Source organism: Oncorhynchus mykiss, chromosome 16, assembly GCF_013265735.2.
Source record: "Oncorhynchus mykiss isolate Arlee chromosome 16, USDA_OmykA_1.1, whole genome shotgun sequence".
Lineage (NCBI taxonomy): Eukaryota > Metazoa > Chordata > Actinopteri > Salmoniformes > Salmonidae > Oncorhynchus > Oncorhynchus mykiss.
This window is the reverse complement of record NC_048580.1, coordinates 16,226,956-16,245,529: the sequence shown is the minus strand read 5'-3', so window position 1 is coordinate 16,245,529 and position 18,574 is coordinate 16,226,956. Positions and strand designations below refer to the sequence as shown.

Below are 18,574 nucleotides of genomic sequence, written 5' to 3'. Positions count from 1 at the left end.
TTCAAGAGTGGTGTAGCTGCAAGCTAGCTGCATACCCACCTTTCTCAACAGCTAACCCGGGGGCTGCAAATTAGCAAACATAGCCTTGAGCTTATTCATTCCTTTTTTCTCCTCCCATCTAATTTCTTCCTCTCTCGGTCTTTCTTTTTATCTTCCAGCTATAGATCTACTGTACGGCGGGATATACTGCTTTGTGTGCCAAGACTACATATACGACAAAGACATGGAACAGATTGCCAAAGAGGAACAAAGGAAAGCGTGGAAGTTGCAAGGTAGGTTCTTTCCCCTATTTAGGTAGGTTCTTTCCCCTATTTAGGTAGGTTCTTTCCCCTCTGGCTTGCACCATAGCACACTGACACCTCAGCTGTAGGTACATCTTTAGGGATCCACAGTGTAGTACATTGATGCACCTCTTGTTGTACACAAGCACTATGTAAAATACCTGTATTCACTAATAGAGATTCCACTGCCTTGGGCCACATATGTTTCCATCTTTCTTATTCACTTCCTCTCAGGCTTATGGTTAACTTCTTATGGTATTGGGGACACTTGCGTCCCACTTGGCCAAAAGCCAGGGACAATGCAGCGCGGCAAATTCAAATAAATTGATATAAAAATCAGACTTTCATTAAATCACACATGTAAGATACTCAATTAAAGCTACACTCGTTGTGAATCCAGCCAACATGTCAGATTTTAAAAAGGCTTTTCGGCGAAAGCAATAGAAGCTATTTTCTGATGATAGCACGACAGTAAACAAAGGGTAGCATATTTCATTAGTATTTTTTTCCTGTCGTTTGTATGTCAGGTGTAGGGGAGAAGTATTCGACGTGGGAGCCCACCAAGCGAGAGCTGGAACTGCTGCGGCACAATCCAAAGCGCCGGAAAATAACAACAAACTGCACCATCGGTGAGGGCACCTCCAGCGCTGCAGAGGCTGGCTATAGCAAGAGTTGTCTTGTGTCTGATCCCTTTATCCTAGCTCCTTACCCTGGTCCCTTTAATCCTAGCTCCTTACCCTGGTCCCTTTAATCCTAGCTCCTTACCCTGGTCCCTTTAATCCTAGCTCCTTACCCTGGTCCCTTTAATCCTAGCTCCTTACCCTGGTCCCTTTAATCCTAGCTCCTTACCCTGGTCCCTTTAATCCTAGCTCCTTACCCTGGTCCCTTTAATCCTAGCTCCTTACCCTGGTCCCTTTAATCCTAGCTCCTTACCCTGGTCCCTTTAATCCTAGCTCCTTACCCTGGTCCCTTTTATCCTAGCTCCTTACCCTGGTCCCTTTAATCCTAGCTCCTTACCCTGGTCCCTTTAATCCTAGCTCCTTACCCTGGTCCCTTTTATCCTTGCTCCTTACCCTGGTCCCTTTAATCCTAGCTCCTTACCCTGGTCCCTTTTATCCTAGCTCCTTACCCTGGTCCCTTTTATCCTAGCCCCTTACCCTGGTCGCTTTTATCCTAGCTCCTTACCCTGGTCCCTTTAATCCTAGCTCCTTACCCTGGTCCCTTTTATCCTAGCTCCTTACCCTGGTCCCTTTTATCCTAGCCCCTTACCCTGGTCCCTTTTATCCTAGCTCCTTACCCTGGTCGCTTTTATCCTAGCTCCTTACCCTGGTCCCTTTTATCCTAGCCCCTTACCCTGGTCCCTTTTATCCTAGCTCCTTACCCTGGTCCCTTTAATCCTAGCTCCTTACCCTGGTCCCTTTTATCCTAGCTCCTTACCCTGGTCCCTTTTATCCTAGCTCCTTACCCTGGTCCCTTTAATCCTAGCTCCTTACCCTGGTCCCTTTAATCCTAGCTCCTTACCCTGGTCCCTTTTATCCTAGCTCCTTACCCTGGTCCCTTTTATCCTAGCTCCTTACCCTGGTCCCTTTTATCCTAGCTCCTTACCCTGGTCCCTTTAATCCTAGCTCCTTACCCTGGTCCCTTTAATCCTAGCTCCTTACCCTGGTCCCTTTTATCCTAGCTCCTTACCCTGGTCCCTTTTATCCTAGCTCCTTACCCTGGTCCCTTTAATCCTAGCTCCTTACCCTGGTCCCTTTAATCCTAGCTCCTTACCCTGGTCCCTTTTATCCTAGCTCCTTACCCTGGTCCCTTTTATCCTAGCTCCTTACCCTGGTCCCTTTTATCCTAGCTCCTTACCCTGGTCCCTTTTATCCTAGCTCCTTACCCTGGTCCCTTTTATCCTAGCTCCTTACCCTGGTCCCTTTAATCCTAGCTCCTTACCCTGGTCCCTTTTATCCTAGCTCCTTACCCTGGTCCCTTTAATCCTAGCTCCTTACCCTGGTCCCTTTTATCCTAGCTCCTTACCCTGGTCCCTTTTATCCTAGCTCCTTACCCTGGTCCCTTTAATCCTAGCTCCTTACCCTGGTCCCTTTAATCCTAGCTCCTTACCCTGGTCCCTTTTATCCTAGCCCCTTACCCTGGTCCCTTTAATCCTAGCCCCTTACCCTGGTCCCTTTTATCCTAGCCCCTTACCCTGGTCCCTTTAATCCTAGCTCCTTACCCTGGTCCCTTTAATCCTAGCTCCTTACCCTGGTCCCTTTAATCCTAGCTCCTTACCCTGGTCCCTTTAATCGTAGCTCCTTACCCTGGTCCCTTTTATCCTAGCTCCTTACCCTGGTCCCTTTTATCCTAGCTCCTTACCCTGGTCCCTTTTATCCTAGCTCCTTACCCTGGTCCCTTTTATCCTAGCTCCTTACCCTGGTCCCTTTAATCCTAGCTCCTTACCCTGGTCCCTTTAATCCTAGCTCCTTACCCTGGTCCCTTTTATCCTAGCTCCTTACCCTGGTCCCTTTTATCCTAGCTCCTTACCCTGGTCCCTTTAATCCTAGCTCCTTACCCTGGTCCCTTTAATCCTAGCTCCTTACCCTGGTCCCTTTTATCCTAGCTCCTTACCCTGGTCCCTTTAATCCTAGCTCCTTACCCTGGTCCCTTTTATCCTAGCTCCTTACCCTGGTTGCTTTAATCCTAGCTCCTTACCCTGGTCGCTTTTATCCTAGCTCCTTACCCTGGTCCCTTTAATCCTAGCTCCTTACCCTGGTCCCTTTTATCCTAGCTCCTTACCCTGGTCCTTTTAATCCTAGCTCCTTACCCTGGTCGCTTTAATCCTAGCGCCTTACCCTGGTCCCTTTAATCCTAGCGCCTTACCCTGGTCCCTTTAATCCTAGCTCCTTACCCTGGTCCCTTTAATCCTAGCTCCTTACCCTGGTCCTTTTAATCCTAGCTCCTTACCCTGGTCCCTTTAATCCTAGCGCCTTACCCTGGTCGCTTTAATCCTAGCGCCTTACCCTAGGCTTTCCCCTTTCTGTGTTTCCAAATCTGAAGAAACCCAATGATGGGATAAGCAATATGGCAGAAGGAAGTTCTAAGGCTTGGTGGAGTCATTGCCATATTCAACACACCAGACCTGCAAACACATAAGGGTTAGAGGAAGGAGGCCGGGACTAACACAAGCCTGGTCTGCATCTCTCTTTCTGGGTGTAGTTCATTCCCTATGAGGTTCAGTGTGATGACAGCAGCTGCAGTGCAGACTGGGTGTCTGGAACACATGGGTGGATATAACTCCCAGTCTCTCCTGAATCTCATTGCAGGGACTCCAGTTGGGTGTGTCTGAAAAGGTGTGCGCAAGTGCGAAATATACACAGTTGTGTTAGGTACTAAGTACCGGACAACAAGGAAAATCTCAAACCAAGTTTATTCACCCAATGGGTCAGACAGCTGAACAGGCAAAGGCATGTTCCCGCCAGTACAAGTATATATACCCCACTTTAGGTGAAGTCTCCTCCTTTTCTCAAAGTTAAGTGACGTGGGTAATAAACGGTCCCTTCTTCCTTAATGTGACCTGACCTGACCTCTGCCCCCATTCCTCACCAATCCACAGCTCTCCACCCTTATCAGTGACCACAACCATGTGATTGCCCTTCCCTTACTCAGCAACATTCCAAGCCTCTATCCATATCCAACCTTAATTGACCCCACCATATACATTCCTCCTACAGATAACCATTCACTTCTGGTGTAGCAAGTAGTTCAAATTACAACCCAACAACTGAAACCAGACTGTGGCCCTTCTTCTTTCCAGAGGATACCTGATGTCTAACAATAACGTGAACGTTACGTATCCTCCTCTGTCCCTCAGTACCATGAACAAGGAGATTTCATATTTCAAGTTCAGAACCCATCAATAGTATGTTATCGATCTGGGATTTCTGAAGTGCTGTCCATTGGGGAAATAAAACCTTCCTCTCCTCCCTTTCTCACCCCTCATCCACACAGCGAGGGAGCAGATCTGCTCAGACTGAGATGGAGAATCAATGGTGTTAAACAGCGTCGCTGCAGGCTACTGCTAGCCGCTCGCTGTCCCTCTCCTCTCACTCTATGCTAAACGTAATGAGGTTAGATGAGATGAAGAAAGACCAAGTCTAAATGTGTTTTTGTCAAGCTGCCTATGTGTGTGTGTGGCTGAGTCCAAGTACATTGAACCTGAATGAAGCCTATGCGACACAGAGAATGGTGCATGATGGGGAATGTGTTCATGTCCAGAAGGCAGAAGCCTCCTCACTCTCTTGACAGGTGCTCGCAACTGAATCTGCTTGTCTTCTCCTCAATCCCGCTCTCGTTCCGTCCCTCCTCATCCCTGTTTTCGCTGTTAACTAAACTATGGGTTGTAACGTGAGCAGGTGGTCATGAACAAGGGCATTGGAGCAGGTCCAGGCTTCAGAGCATGGCATTTAGTGTGTCTGTGTGTGTCTGTGCAAGAGGGAGACAAATATTCAGTAGTATGTTATTATCGATCAGCTGTTAATGAAGTGCGGTACAGTGGGAGGAAATTACCTTCGTTTCTCATCCCTCTCTTTCTCACCCCTCCTCCACACAGCGAGGGAGCCGCTCAGAGATGGAGAATGGTGTTAAACGGCATCGCTGCAGGCTACTGCTAGCCGCTAACCACTCGCGTTCCCTCTGCGCCCTCGCTCTCTCTCTCTCTGTCTGCCTCTCTCTTTCTCGGTCTCACTCTCTCGTGAGAAATATCAAATGTGATCATTTCTTTTGTCAAGATGCGCTCTTTCCCCCTTAGGAAAGACACCGAGAAGGGTGCTCTGTGTGTGGGGGGGGGGGTTTAGTTGTCCGGAAAGGAGCGACCTCCTCACTCTTGTCTCTCCCTCTCCATCCCTCCTCCTTTTTCCTCCATCTCTATTTTTCTTGTAACTAAACTTCTAGAGGGAGCAGTTGGTCAGGGCCAAAGTGTGTTGCGTGTGTGCCTGGTCTCACCTGTTAGGGACGCCCATCTCTCTGGGTCTCTTACCCTGTTGTCCTGACAGTTTGGGGCTGCTGTTGTCACTCCAAACTTCCTCTAGGGACCACTGTGGCCATCTGTGATAGTGTGGCCTCCACTGGTCCTCGATTACTGTGGTACTTTTGGCACTGGTAACTATATTCAAGATGCGTTTTCTCTCTTTCTGTCTGTCTGTTTCTGTCTGGCCCTCTCGCCCTCTCCCTCTGGCTCTCTGGCTCTCTCGCCCTCTCCCTCTGGCTCTCTCGCCCTCTCCCTCTGGCTCTCTCGCCCTCTCCCTCTGGCTCTCTCGCCCTCTCCCTCTGGCCCTCTCGCCCTCTCCCTCTGGCCCTCTCGCCCTCTCCCTCTGGCCCTCTCGCCCTCTCCCTCTGGCCCTCTCGCCCTCTCCCTCTGGCTCTCTCGCGCTCTCCCTCTGGCCCTCTCGCCCTCTCCCTCTGGCTCTCTCGCCCTCTCCCTCTGGCTCTCTCGCCCTTTCCCTCTGGCCCTCTCGCCCTCTCCCTCTGGCCCTCTCGCTCTCTCCCTCTGGCTCTCTCGCCCTCTCCCTCTGGCTCTCTCGCCCTCTCCCTCTGGCTCTCTCGCCCTCTCCCTCTGGCTCTCTCGCCCTCTCCCTCTGGCTCTCTCGCCCTCTCCCTCTGGCTCTCTCGCCCTCTCCCTCTGGCTCTCTCGCCCTCTCCCTCTGGCTCTCTCGCCCTCTCCCTCTGGCTCTCTCGCCCTCTCCCTCTGGCCCTCTCGCCCTCTCCCTCTGGCCCTCTCGCCCTCTCCCTCTGGCTCTCTCCCTCTCTCTCTGGCCCTCTCGCCCTCTCTCTCTGGCCCTCTCGCCCTCTCCCTCTGGCCCTCTCGCCCTCTCCCTCTGGCCCTCTCGCCCTCTCCCTCTGGCCCTCTCGCCCTCTCCCTCTGGCCCTCTCGCCCTCTCCCTCTGTCTCTCTCGCCCTCTCCCTCTGGCTCTCTCGCCCTCTCCCTCTGGCTCTCGCCCTCTCCCTCTGGCTCTCTCGCCCTCTCCCTCTGGCTCTCTCGCCCTCTCCCTCTGGCTCTCTCGCCCTCTCCCTCTGGCTCTCTCGCCCTCTCCCTCTGGCTCTCTCGCCCTCTCCCTCTGGCTCTCTCGCCCTCTCCCTCTGGCTCTCTCGCCCTCTCCCTCTGGCTCTCTCGCCCTCTCCCTCTGGCTCTCTCGCGCTCTCCCTCTGGCTCTCTCGCCCTCTCCCTCTGGCTCTCTCGCGCTCTCCCTCTGGCTCTCTCGCCCTCTCCCTCTGGCTCTCTCGCCCTCTCCCTCTGGCTCTCTCGCGCTCTCCCTCTGGCTCTCTCGCGCTCTCCCTCTGGCTCTCTCGCGCTCTCCCTCTGGCTCTCTCGCCCTCTCCCTCTGGCTCTCTCGCCCTCTCCCTCTGGCTCTCTCGCGCTCTCCCTCTGGCTCTCTCGCGCTCTCCCTTTGGCTCTCTTGCTGTCTGTCTCTCTGCCTCCCTCAGGTCTTCGAGGTCTGATCAACCTGGGAAACACGTGTTTTATGAACTGCATCGTCCAGGCCCTCACCCACACCCCCCTGCTGCGGGACTTCTTCCTGTCCGACAGACACAAGTGTGAGATGCAGTCCAACTCCTGTCTGGTGTGTGAGATGTCACAGCTCTTTCAGGAGGTATGGGCTTAAAAATATATTTCTCTTTCAGTCTCACACGCCTCCTTTCTCCTACCTCGTTCTCTCTCAGCCTACCTCTACAGCTGTCTAACCTCCATCTGTCTCAGCCCAACTATCTTCACTCTTCTCTCCTTCTAAAACTATTATTGTGGACATACTTAGAATGTAGTATGGTTTAAGTGCCTGTTTCATCCTGTCCTTTCTCCAACCTTCATTCTCTCTCTCATCCCTCTTATTTTCCCTTGCCTCACCTTTTACTTTCTTTCTCTCTCTTCATCCTCCTCTCTCATTGTCCCATTTATCTGTCCCTCTTTTCCACATCCTCTGCCTCTCCTCCTAATGTTTCCCTTTTCTTCCCTCTCTCTTTCTCTTCTCTCTCTCTCAGTTCTACTCGGGCCACCGCTCGCCCCACATTCCCTTCCGGCTGCTGCACCTGGTGTGGACTCACGCGCGCCACCTTGCAGGCTACGAGCAGCAGGATGCCCACGAGTTCCTCATCGCTGCCCTGGATGTGCTGCACCGCCACTGCAAAGGTCTGCATCATAGTACACACACACACACACTACATTATAAGCCTTAGAACTACCTTGTGCATACGGGAAGTATTCAGGCCCCTTGACCTTTTCCACATGTTGTTACGTTTACAGCCTTATTGTTACATTTTATAGCATTTTATTTTTCTCATCAATCTACACACAGTACCCCATAATGCCAAAGCCAAAACAGGTTTTTAGACATTTTAGCAAATTGATTAGAAATTTAAAAAACTCACATTTTACATAAGTATGCAGACTCTTTACTCAGTACTTTGTTGAAGCACCTTTGGTAGCGATTACAGCCTCGAGTCCTCTTGGATATGACGCTACAAGCTTGGCACACCTGTATTTGGGGAGTTTCTCCCATTCTCTGCAGATCCTCTCAAGCTCTGTCAGGTTGGATGGGGAACGTCACTGCACAGCTATTTTCAGGTGTCTTCAGAGATGTTTGATTGGGTTCAAGTCCGGGCTCTGGCTGGGCCACTCAAGGACATTCAGAGACTTGTCCCGACGCCACTCCTGCGTCGTCTTGGCTGTGTGCTTAGGGTTGTTGTCCTGTTGGAAGGTGAACCTTTGTTTATGTGTAACTCTGTGTTGTTTTTTTTGTCGCACTGCTTTTGCTTTATCTTGGCCAGGTCGCAGTTGGAAATTAGAACTTGTTCTCAACTGGCCGATCTGGTGAAATAAATAAAAACGTCACCCCACTCTGTTGTCCTGAGTGCTCTGGAGCAGGTTTTCATCAAGGATCCCTCTGTCCTTTGCTCCATTCATCTTTCCCTCGATCCTGACTAGTCTCCCAGTCCCTGCCTCTGAAAAAACATCCCCACTGCATGATGCTGCCACCACCATGCTTCACCGTAGGGATGGTGCCAGGTTTCCTCCAGACGTGATTGTTGGCATTCAGGCCAACGAGTTCAATCTTGGTTTCATCAGACCAGAGAATCTTGTTTCTCATGGTCAGAGTCCTTTAGGTGCCTTTTGGAAAACTCCAAGTGGGCTGCCTTGTGCCTTTAACTGAGGAGTGGCTTCCGTCTGGCCACTCTACCATAAAGGCCTGATTGGTGGAGTGCTGCCAAGATGGTTGTCCTTCTGGAAGGTTCTCTCATTTCCACAGAGGAACTCTGTCAGTGACCATCGGGTTCTTGGTCTTGGTGGTTCCAAACTTCTTCCATTTAAGAATGATGGAAGCCACTGTGTTCTTGGGGACCTTCAATGCTGCGGACATTTTTTTTTGTACCCTTCCCCAGATCTGTGCCTCCCTACAATCCTGTCTCGGAGCTCTACGGACAACTCCTTTGACCTCGTGGCTTGGTTTTTGCTCTGACATGCACTGTCAACTGTGGGACCTTATATAAACAGGTGTGTTCCTTTCCAAATCATGTCCAATCAATTGAATTTACCACAGGTGGACTCCAATCAAGTTGTAGAAACATCTCAAGAATGATCAATGGAAACAGGATGCACCTGAGCTCAAGTTTGAGTCTCATAGCAAAGGGTCTGAATACTTATGTAAATAAGGTATTTCTGTTTTATATTTGTAATAGATTTGCAAAAAAATGTCAACCTGTTTTTACTTTGTCATTATGGGGTATACTGTGTTGATTGATGAGGAAAACTAATCCATTTTAGATTAAGGCTGTAATGTAACAAAATGTAAAAAAAGGGAAGAGGTCTGAATACTTTCTGAATACACTGTATATACAGAGACGCATATATTACAGACTTACACACACACACAGATTGTAGAAAGCAGACTGCTCTACTCAAATGGCACCCACACTCTCCACAGTCAACGGGTGGGAGGAAAAGCAGGAATATGAGAGAGGGGGAGAGAAGGATCTACAGAGGAGGAGAGTGTGGGAAATGGCTGTGCTGGTCTGCTAACTAACTGCCCGGATGAGGCAGATAACTGACTCGCTGGATGAGATGAGATGAGAGGCAGATGATTGACTGCCTGGATGGGATGAGATGAGATGAGCTTAGAGGCAGATAACTGACTGCCTGGATGAGATGAGATGAGAGGCAGATAACTGACTGCCTGGATGAGATGAGCTGAGAGGCAGATAACTGACACAGACACTCTTTACATAAAAGCGCTGATTGTGTTTGCTTGGCTCTGTCGTCCTCCACCATCCCTCTCTGTCTCATTCCCTCTCTGATATTGCGGTCAGGGGGAGGGGAGGGTTGATGTGGTAGTTCGACATGCTTTGATTCTCAATCGTGTGTCCGTGTCCCTGTGCTCACCAAGGAGATGACAACGGGAAGAAGGCTAACAACCCCAATAACTGCAACTGCATCATCGACCAAATCTTCACTGGAGGCCTGCAGTCTGACGTCACATGTCAAGTCTGCCAGTAAGCGCCCGTGTGTGTGTCATTGTTTTTTTCCTTCTATGTGACATTTATGCTTCATCCTTACTTTGTCTCTGTCTCTCTGTCTGTGCTCTTGTTGCATCATGTTTTACATCACTCAGTGTCAGCCCTGGTCTGACCCCCTCTCCTCTGCAGTGAGTCAGGGAGAGTGGGACTGATTTGAACAGACACACACCACCCACTGTTTCACTCCCTCTGCTGTAGCAGGCCCCCTACCGGACAGTGTAGACCGACAGTGTTCTATCTCCACCTGGTGGACACATGGAGCATTGCAGTCAGTCAATAATCCACTCGGTTTCCTCCTTCAAAATGCATACAAAATGAATCCCAAACGTTACCAATAAACTTATCCAAACAAGTCAATCAACGTTTATAATCAAACCTTAGGTACCCTAATAAGCAAATATACGCTAACATTTAAGAAGGAGAATCGTTATTGTCTTTACTGGCGAAAAATACCAAAACACGCTCTCATCCACGCGCTTGGAAACACTACAACCAAAATGGGAGCCACCTAGAAAATCTACAATTTCTGGCTCATTAAAAAAAAAAAAACAGCCTGAAACTCTTTCCAAAGACTGACATCTAGTGGAAGCCCTAGGAACTGCAATCGGGCACAATTTCGCCCTATTATGAAAGTGCCAACCATTGAAATCAGTGGTAGGATTAATTGCTTTTTGGGGGGATAGTTTGTCCTCGGGGTTTCGCCTGCCATTTCAGTTCTGTTATACTCACATACATTATTTTAACATTTTTAGAAATTTTAGAGTGTTTTCTATCCAAATCTAATTATATGCATATCCTAGATTCTGGGCCTGAGTAGCAGGCAGTTTACTTTGGGCAGGCTTTTCATCCGGGCGTCAAAATACTGCCCCCTATCCCAAAGAAGTTAACTTGTGTGAACATAACAAGATTCAACAACTGAGACAATAACTGAACAAGTTCCACAGACATGTGACTAACAGAAATGGAATAATGTGTCCTTGAACAAAAGGGGAGTCAAAATAAAAAGTAACAGTCAGTATCTGGTGTGGCCACCAGCTGCATTAAGTACTGCATTAAGTACATCTCCTCCTCATGGACTGCACCAGATTTGCCAGTTCTTGCTGTGAGATGTTACCCCACTCTTCCACCAAGGTACCTGCAAGTTCCCGGACATTTTTAGGGGAAATGGCCCTAGCCCTCACCCTCCGATCCAACAGGTCCCAGACGTGCTCAATGGGATTGAGATCCGGGCTCTTCGCTGGCCATGGCAGAACACTGACATTCCTGTCTTGCAGGGAATCACGCACAGAACGAGCAGTATGGCTGCTGGTATTGTCATGCTGGAGGGTCATGTCAGGATGAGCCTGCAGGAAGGGTACCACATGAGGGAGGAGAATGTCTTCCCTGTAACGCACAGCGTTGAGATTGCCTATAATGACAACAAGCTCAGTCCGATGATGCTGTGACACACCGCCCTAGAGCGATGTACCGATCCTATGCAGGTGTTGTTACACGTGGTCTGCCACTGCGAGGACGATCAGCTGTCCGCCCTGTCTCCCTGAAGCGCTGTCTTAGGCATCTCACAGTACGGACATTGCAATATATTGCCCTGGCCTCATCTGCAGTCCTCATGCCTCCTTGCAGCATTCCTAAGGCACGTTCACACAGATGAGCAGGTACCCTGGGCATCTTTCTTTTGGTGTTTTTCAGAGTCAGTAGAAAGGCCTCTTTAGTGTACTAAGTTTTCATAACTGTGACCTTAACTGCCTTCCGTCTGTAAGCTGACAGTGTCTTAACGACCGTTCCACAAGTGCATGTTCATTAATTGTTTATGGTTCATTGAACAAGCATGGGAAACAGTGTTTAAACCCTTTACAATGAAGATCTGTGAAGTTATTTGGATTTTTACGAATTCTCTTTAAAAGACAGGGTCCTGAAAAAGGGACGTTTCTTCTTTTTGCTGAGTTTACATGCAAAGAAATATTGTCACAGTGTTGTGACTACTGGTGGGGGTCATATTGATGGTTCCATAAGCTTCAGGTCTGTCGAAGCCCAAACCTTACAGTGCCATTCCCTCAGACTCCTCCCCTCTCGTCCTGTAGCGGTGTTTCCACGACGATTGACCCGTTCTGGGACATCAGTCTGGACCTGCCAGGGTCGTCCACGCCCTTCTGGCCCCTCAGCCCCGGGGGGGACGGCAGCACACTGAACGGAGAGAGCCACCTCTCCGGGGCCACCACGCTCACAGACTGTCTTCGCAGGTACTACTCACCCCTTTTATCTCGAGTTCTTTCTCCCTCTTTCTCTATCCCTCTCTCCATCTATCAAAGGCCACCACTCTGACTGTCTACTCTGGTATCTCATTACTATTCTTCACTTCCATATCACTTCCTGTTTGTCTCTCTAGTCTGCTGTCCAGCTCTCTCCACATCAATGGAGACCCCATCAATCTCTTACACACACACACACACACACCCGGAGTGTGTTCTGACCATGGTCCTGTCTTCTGCAGGTTTACCCGACCAGAACACTTGGGGAGCAGCGCCAAGATCAAATGTAGCGGTTGCCATAGTTACCAGGAGTCCACCAAACAGCTGACCATGAAGAAGCTCCCCATTGTGGCGTGTTTCCACCTCAAAGTCAGTGTGTGTTTTCTCTGTATTGTGTAAAAGGTAGTGAGCGCTCCAGTTTTAGTTCCCTTTTCCACTTCAAACTCATGTCCTACCTCTGTTGTCTCTACCCGATCTCTCTTTCATTTTTTCCGCTCTCCTCTTTCTCTCCTCTTTCTCTCTCCAGCGGTTTGAACACTCAGCGAAGCTGCGGAGGAAGATCCCTACCTATGTCTCCTTCCCCTTAGAGCTGGACATGACTCCCTTCATGGCCTCCAGGTCAGTCTGAACAATGAGCCAGGCCCACCGTGGAAGAGATGAGGGCTGCATCTCAGTAGTCGGAAGTTACTTCCACATATTTTCGCCAGGTGAAGTCGCCAAGTGAAAGTCAGCCCTCTGATGGTCTCCTTGCTATGTAGCGTTCACGTGGCAATTCTCAAATCCGTTCTAACGAAGGAAAGGAGACAAGGAAAGGAATCCCCGTGAGTCGACTGAGATGCAGCCCTTTTCTGTCATAGAATTAAATAGGTGTATGAGCTGTCTGACCAACCATGTCCATTTTCTGTGTGTTTAATTGGTGTGTTAACTTAATTAGCCAGACACAGGTGTGTGTGTACACATTAATGCAGAACTCCCTATGCGTATCCCCTGTCGTGACGTTGTATTAGTTAATGTGACGACTGTTGCTCATCGAATGATTACAAGTTTCTAATTGCGTGATTAACTGAATCAAGCAATTATTAACTCATTAACCTGGGGCACCATGGGAAAACTAGTTTTTATTGAGTTTCTATTTCCCAAATTAACTCAAAGAATATCAGAATATCGATTTTACAACAGCCGCTAATTAATCAGTTGCCTCTACCAATCGCACGGACCCGGGTCTCGCCAATAAGTTCGTACCACACCAATCTTAGATTGAAATGATGATAGCCGCTAATTGAAATGATAAAAGATACACATAGACAAAACACATTATAGGCTATTGATTAGAACTTAGTATAACGGGCCAACACACTATGGCGCGTGTCACCCAAAATGGGGATTTCAAAGAGAGAGGAAAAGAGAAAGTACACGAGAGAAATATACATTTGGGTGAATTTGTCAGCAATGCTATTCTAACCCTAGCCTTGCCCCAATCTGCCGCTCTTATGGGTCAGATTATAATGATGTAATTACGTGGGGTAGAACTCCGAGGATTCTCTGCGTGGACCGTTCAGGGGACCGTTCAGCTGCTCGATGACGCACTTCTTCTGCGCACCTCTCTCTGATCGTCCTCCCGGTGTCAGTGTCCTTTTGGCTTAGGAGTCTGTTCTCTCACCCTTGCTATGGAAGGGGTATTCTGAGGACAGACAGCTCTGTAGCTCAGAGCTCACAGCATAGGAATGAACCCTTTAGATACCACGATTCGCTGGGATTGGATGCTAAGGGGGTCCGGCTTGAATTCACCCGCTTAGACACAGCTACTCATCTGTAGCTTGGGTAGAAAAGGATTTATTTGTCTTAAAACTTGTGTTGCGTTCTGGGTTCGTTGACTTTTTAGACCGTGGCTGCAGCTTGGGTCACGTAGTCTTCTCTGTGAATTCTTTACTCACAGGTTTTATACCCTTGGGTCAGAAGTGGGCGTAACCGCCTTTAGGGCAATTCTCTGGGCGTACCAAGTTAATAAGGCAAGGCTAGATTTTCTCAAATCCAATTTTAGACAACTAACTTAACATTTCATCTTTACCAAAACATTCCCTTTGATTTTGACATTTTCCACACAACGTACAATGTATAAACATCAAACATATGCTAGGAAAACTCTTCACGTTACAATGTTTTCATAAATAACGTAATCTATTAACCTTTAATAACAAAACAAAAATGACATACATTTTCATATTCCATCTATCGTCATGACCACCATTGTGGCTGACGGAAACCATTGTTCCAAAGTCCCTTTATTTCATGTTTAATGTTCTGAGGCTGGTTCTACATAGTAACAGGACAAAATCATTTGTCTGTGGCCTGAGATTTACCAGGGGCGTGAGGGGTCATAAAACCCCCACATCTTCAGACCCCTAGATCTCTCCTCCTCTGTTGGGGTTAGAGATAATCTGTAGGGTTGTGGTCTCCTGTAACCTGACCTGATCAGGACAGTCATGACACCCCTGATGCACAGCATGTCAAAACAACACCTGCTGCTGAGGGGGACTCAAATGGATTCAGATCACTCTCCTCCAGAGAGGAAGAGCGATGCCTGGAACTGCATCAGTTAATTGACTGAATGATTGTGTGGGTGTGTATGAAAGAGATGCGTTATAATGGTGTGGAGGTGGGAATGTAAACTGTAGGGTTAGTGTCACACCAGGCAGTCAGTCAGGGGCCTCATTGGAAACCGTGCCTGGCAGGGTGAGATGTTAATGTCATAGCTAACACGGCTTAATAGGGGTGCTATAGGATTCATTGTAATCTACACGTGTGGTATTAAAGGGATCGTTCACCCAAATTACAAAATCACATTGGTTTCCTCACCCTGTAAGCAGTCTATGGACAAGGGTGAGACGGCAAACCATGCTTTGGTTTAGTTTCCCTGGTACTGTTAGCGGTAGCATGTGGAAGCGGTGACAGGGAAACTAAATCAAAGCATAGATTGCCGTCTCATCTGGTCCATAGACAGGTTAAGTTATTTGGTGAACTATCCCTGGAGTGAAGCCTAAGGATGGCTCAGTATGACGGTCTTTGTTCATCGTTGCTGACATGTCGTCTGTGTGTCTTTCAGTAAAGAGAGCAGGATGAACGGACAGTACCAGCAGTCAGTAGACGTGTTCAACAACGACAATAAGTATGTGCGCTGTCCCGCAAACAATGGTACTAGGTTGCATATAAAGAACACCATAATGACAGTGAATTGGCTCTCATGTTCTCTCTCGCTTTGACTCGAACCAATTCTCATCCATTTTCTGCCTCGCTTCTTATCTCCCCTGTTTTCTCCCTCCAGGTATTCTCTGTTTGCGGTGGTCAACCACCAGGGTACTTTGGAGAGCGGTCACTACACCACGTTCATCCGGCAGCACAAGGACCAGTGGTTCAAGTGTGACGACGCCGTCATCACCAAGGCCAGCATCAAGGACGTACTGGACAGCGAAGGGTAAGCTCTGAAAATATCCTGAGTTTGAACTGTGGTCATAACAAAGTAATATTTGTTCACAAAAGTAGTACACTGGGCCTTTACTAGTATTAGCAGACTGATGTGGAGACGTCTGTAGCACGGGCAGACTGTTTATTTTGCTGCATCTCCCCTTTGGCAGAAAAGGTAGCTGTGTAATTAAGAACGGTATCCTGCAGGATTCAATAGTTGGAAATGTAAGAGTTGACTGGAATCCAGAAAGAACAAAACATGTACATCAAAAGGTGCGAAGACTCAAAACATCCACATCAAATGAAATATTTTTCTTGATCAAATATATCAATAAAGTATTTTTATATTCCACAAGTATTCACATGAACTGTACAGATAATACTGGTTTACATTTCTTCACCAAGGTAGTGTCCTACTGTCCTGTGTACCTATATAGACATCTTCAGCATGGCCAATTATTTTCTTTCTGCATTTGCCCCACCCCCGAGGCTTTAAAAAAATGTAATTTAACCTTTATTTAACTCAGCAAGTAAATTAAGAACACATTTTTATTTGACAATGACTGCCTACCGGGGAACTGCCTTGTTCAGGGGCAGAACGACAGCTCTGTCAGCTCTGGGATTCGATCCAGCAACCTTTTGGCCCAACGATCTAACCACTAGGCTACCTGCAGCTTTGACCTAGTCCAGCTAGGTCTTCTCCAAATGTAATCCACAACTCCATCTCCATCATGATGCAGTAGCCTCTACCTTCTGTTGTTCATATTTTTTTCATTATCATGAATAATTACTTGTATGTATCAGTGTGAAATCTTATCGATGAATCTCTCTCTGTTCTCAGGTACCTCTTGTTCTACCATAAACAGTTTCTGGAGTACGAATAGCCACCTTCCTTCAGCACTGATGTCAACAGCCACCAAGAGACTTGCAACAACAAGGTGGCGACATGACGCACGCCTACCTGAAACTCTACGTCAGTGAAGATTGAAGCTGGGGGAATGGAGGGAAAGGAAAATTAATCATGCAACCTTTCTGCGTAAAGGACACTCCAAAACCAATCTGCACTGAAGCTACTCAGATCTACTTGATAAGGAGGAAGAGAGGAGAGGGGGAGGGAAGATTGCAGGATGGAGAGGGGGAGGGGGGTGTGTGACTATGGAGGCCTTGTTGGAAGAGAAAGCGCTTCCTTCGCTCTCAATCTCCCTCTCGCTATTCTTGTTTCAGACAGACGGGCAGATGGAGGGACAGACTGACCGTGGGCACATCTCATAAAAACTTCACATTCAGTTATTTTATCATTTCTGAAATCCATCATTCCACCCACACATACCCACACATTTATCTACAAGTGACCAAGCATTTTCAAAGGCGGAAATATATTTGGTTGTCTAATTTCTTTATGCATTATTGTTGCGCTGACTGCAAAACAAGCTGACAAATGGTATTTACAATATTGCAAAGACAAAAGTGGTTACTATAATCGTTGTTTGTGACTTTTTAGTAAAAAAAATACTGTATGATTAATCTAACATCTATTTTGTAACCCCGGAAAAATACTTGAGTTGAATAAGCGGAGTGTTGTTCTGTGAAAAAGCTATCCTCTTTTGTGTTTTACTATTCGCGATGGCAGCGAAAATACATAAGTATATTTTTATAATTAATTTTAGTCCTTGTTTATGGTTTCCCATCCTCCCCTCTGCCTCGAACAACCTTATGTTGTGTATAGTCAGTGTCCTTTTCAAAAAGACACCGTTTCACGTTTGTTCCTTTCTTACGCTGATGGTATAATTCTGGTGTTGCTGACATATCGTGGCGAATTAGTTTCAGGTGATGCGCTGTTGTGGATAAGAAAAAGACTGGCACATTGTGCATCCTGCCGGAGACGATGGCTCGATCTGACAGTGTTAACTTGTCCACGTGTTTCTTGAATTCCGTGTATGCGCCGCGCACGTGTGTTGTGCATATGTTTGTGTACTGAATCAGTACTTTCAATTCAGCATGCTGTCTACGATGGATATAAAGTCGGTGTCGGAGAGGTTTTTTTTTTTCACATCATGTGTATGTATGTATGTGTGTGTGTCTGTGTGAGTTAAAATAAGAAACCAAGGTATAAACTGAGTTACTTTATCGGCCAAGGATCATTATGGTCTAGTCAAGACTACACCCCCAACACTTTATCTGCTGCAAGAACTGGACACTGATGGTGAGACCCAAAATAAAAACCTATATCTTTACCCGCCCGTGTGCTGCAGGGTTTTATTAGCTTGTTGAAGATTTACTGGAGGTCTTTCATGGCACGTGGAGGCCACCTGCCTGTGAATGTCCAGCCAGGTCACCTGGGATAGTCAGTATTTGATGTCCGTCCATGTCTGAGCACGTCGGCTGATGACGTGGAGACCGGCCACTAGGGTCAACAGTGAATGCCTAAGCATCCCCCTCTGGTGCCAAAGGTTGCATGTTCAAATCTAGCAATAAAAATATGCTTTTGAGATTTCTGTTTTAAGTCTACCCCAAACCGTAACCCTTACCTTAAATATTCTGAGTTAATGCCTAACCTTAAACATGAACTTCGTAATTTGACATTTGAGAAACATGGATGAACGTCTAATTCTGACTGAGAGGTAGTTGTAATGTCTCCCAAGAGACGGAGAGGGTGTCCTAATTTGATCATTTTTGTTGCTGAGAATTTTCTTGCACAACAGGAAATGCAAACTTGTGTATTCAAGGTTTTTAAAATCTCAATTTTAAAATGTCAGACGTGATTTGCCCTATTGAAAAATGTATCAACCACTACAAAAATGTCCATTAATTATAATCCACATAATTCACATTTCTTGTTGCTGCAGGATTAGTTTCCTGCTGTAGAAAACTGGCTCAAATGAATATCCAACATCTGTACAGGCATACAGTGGGGAGAAGAAGTATTTGATACACTACCGATTTTGCAGGTTATCCTACTTACAAAGCAAGTAGAGGTCTGTAATTTTTATCATAGGTACACTTCAACTGTGAGAGACGGAATCTAAAACAAAAATC

The 18,574-nt window shown here is 47.4% G+C and overlaps 1 protein-coding gene across 6 annotated transcripts in view; it reads left to right on the top strand.

Annotated features, from left to right (window-relative positions):
- usp22 (ubiquitin specific peptidase 22) overlaps window positions 1-17,772 on the top strand; it is a 40,119-nt gene extending 22,347 nt beyond the window's left edge. For 4 of the 6 annotated variants that reach the window (XM_036946296.1, XM_036946300.1, XM_036946295.1 and 1 more), the window contains 12 exons: window positions 159-272; window positions 809-910; window positions 6,747-6,913; window positions 7,299-7,446; window positions 9,698-9,803; window positions 11,909-12,067; window positions 12,319-12,445; window positions 12,603-12,694; window positions 15,180-15,242; window positions 15,399-15,548; window positions 15,709-15,811; window positions 16,380-17,772. In XM_036946296.1, coding sequence (XP_036802191.1) covers window positions 159-272; window positions 809-910; window positions 6,747-6,913; window positions 7,299-7,446; window positions 9,698-9,803; window positions 11,909-12,067; window positions 12,319-12,445; window positions 12,603-12,694; window positions 15,180-15,242; window positions 15,399-15,548; window positions 15,709-15,811; window positions 16,380-16,400 — 1,352 coding nt within the window. In that variant the 3' untranslated portion in view covers window positions 16,401-17,772. The remainder of the gene's footprint in view (window positions 1-158; window positions 273-808; window positions 911-6,746; window positions 6,914-7,298; window positions 7,447-9,697; window positions 9,804-11,908; window positions 12,068-12,318; window positions 12,446-12,602; window positions 12,695-15,179; window positions 15,243-15,398; window positions 15,549-15,708; window positions 15,812-16,379) is intronic. The other 2 variants (XM_036946297.1, XM_036946298.1) reach the window with 2 other exon arrangements.
- Window positions 17,773-18,574: the final 802 nt, after the last annotated feature.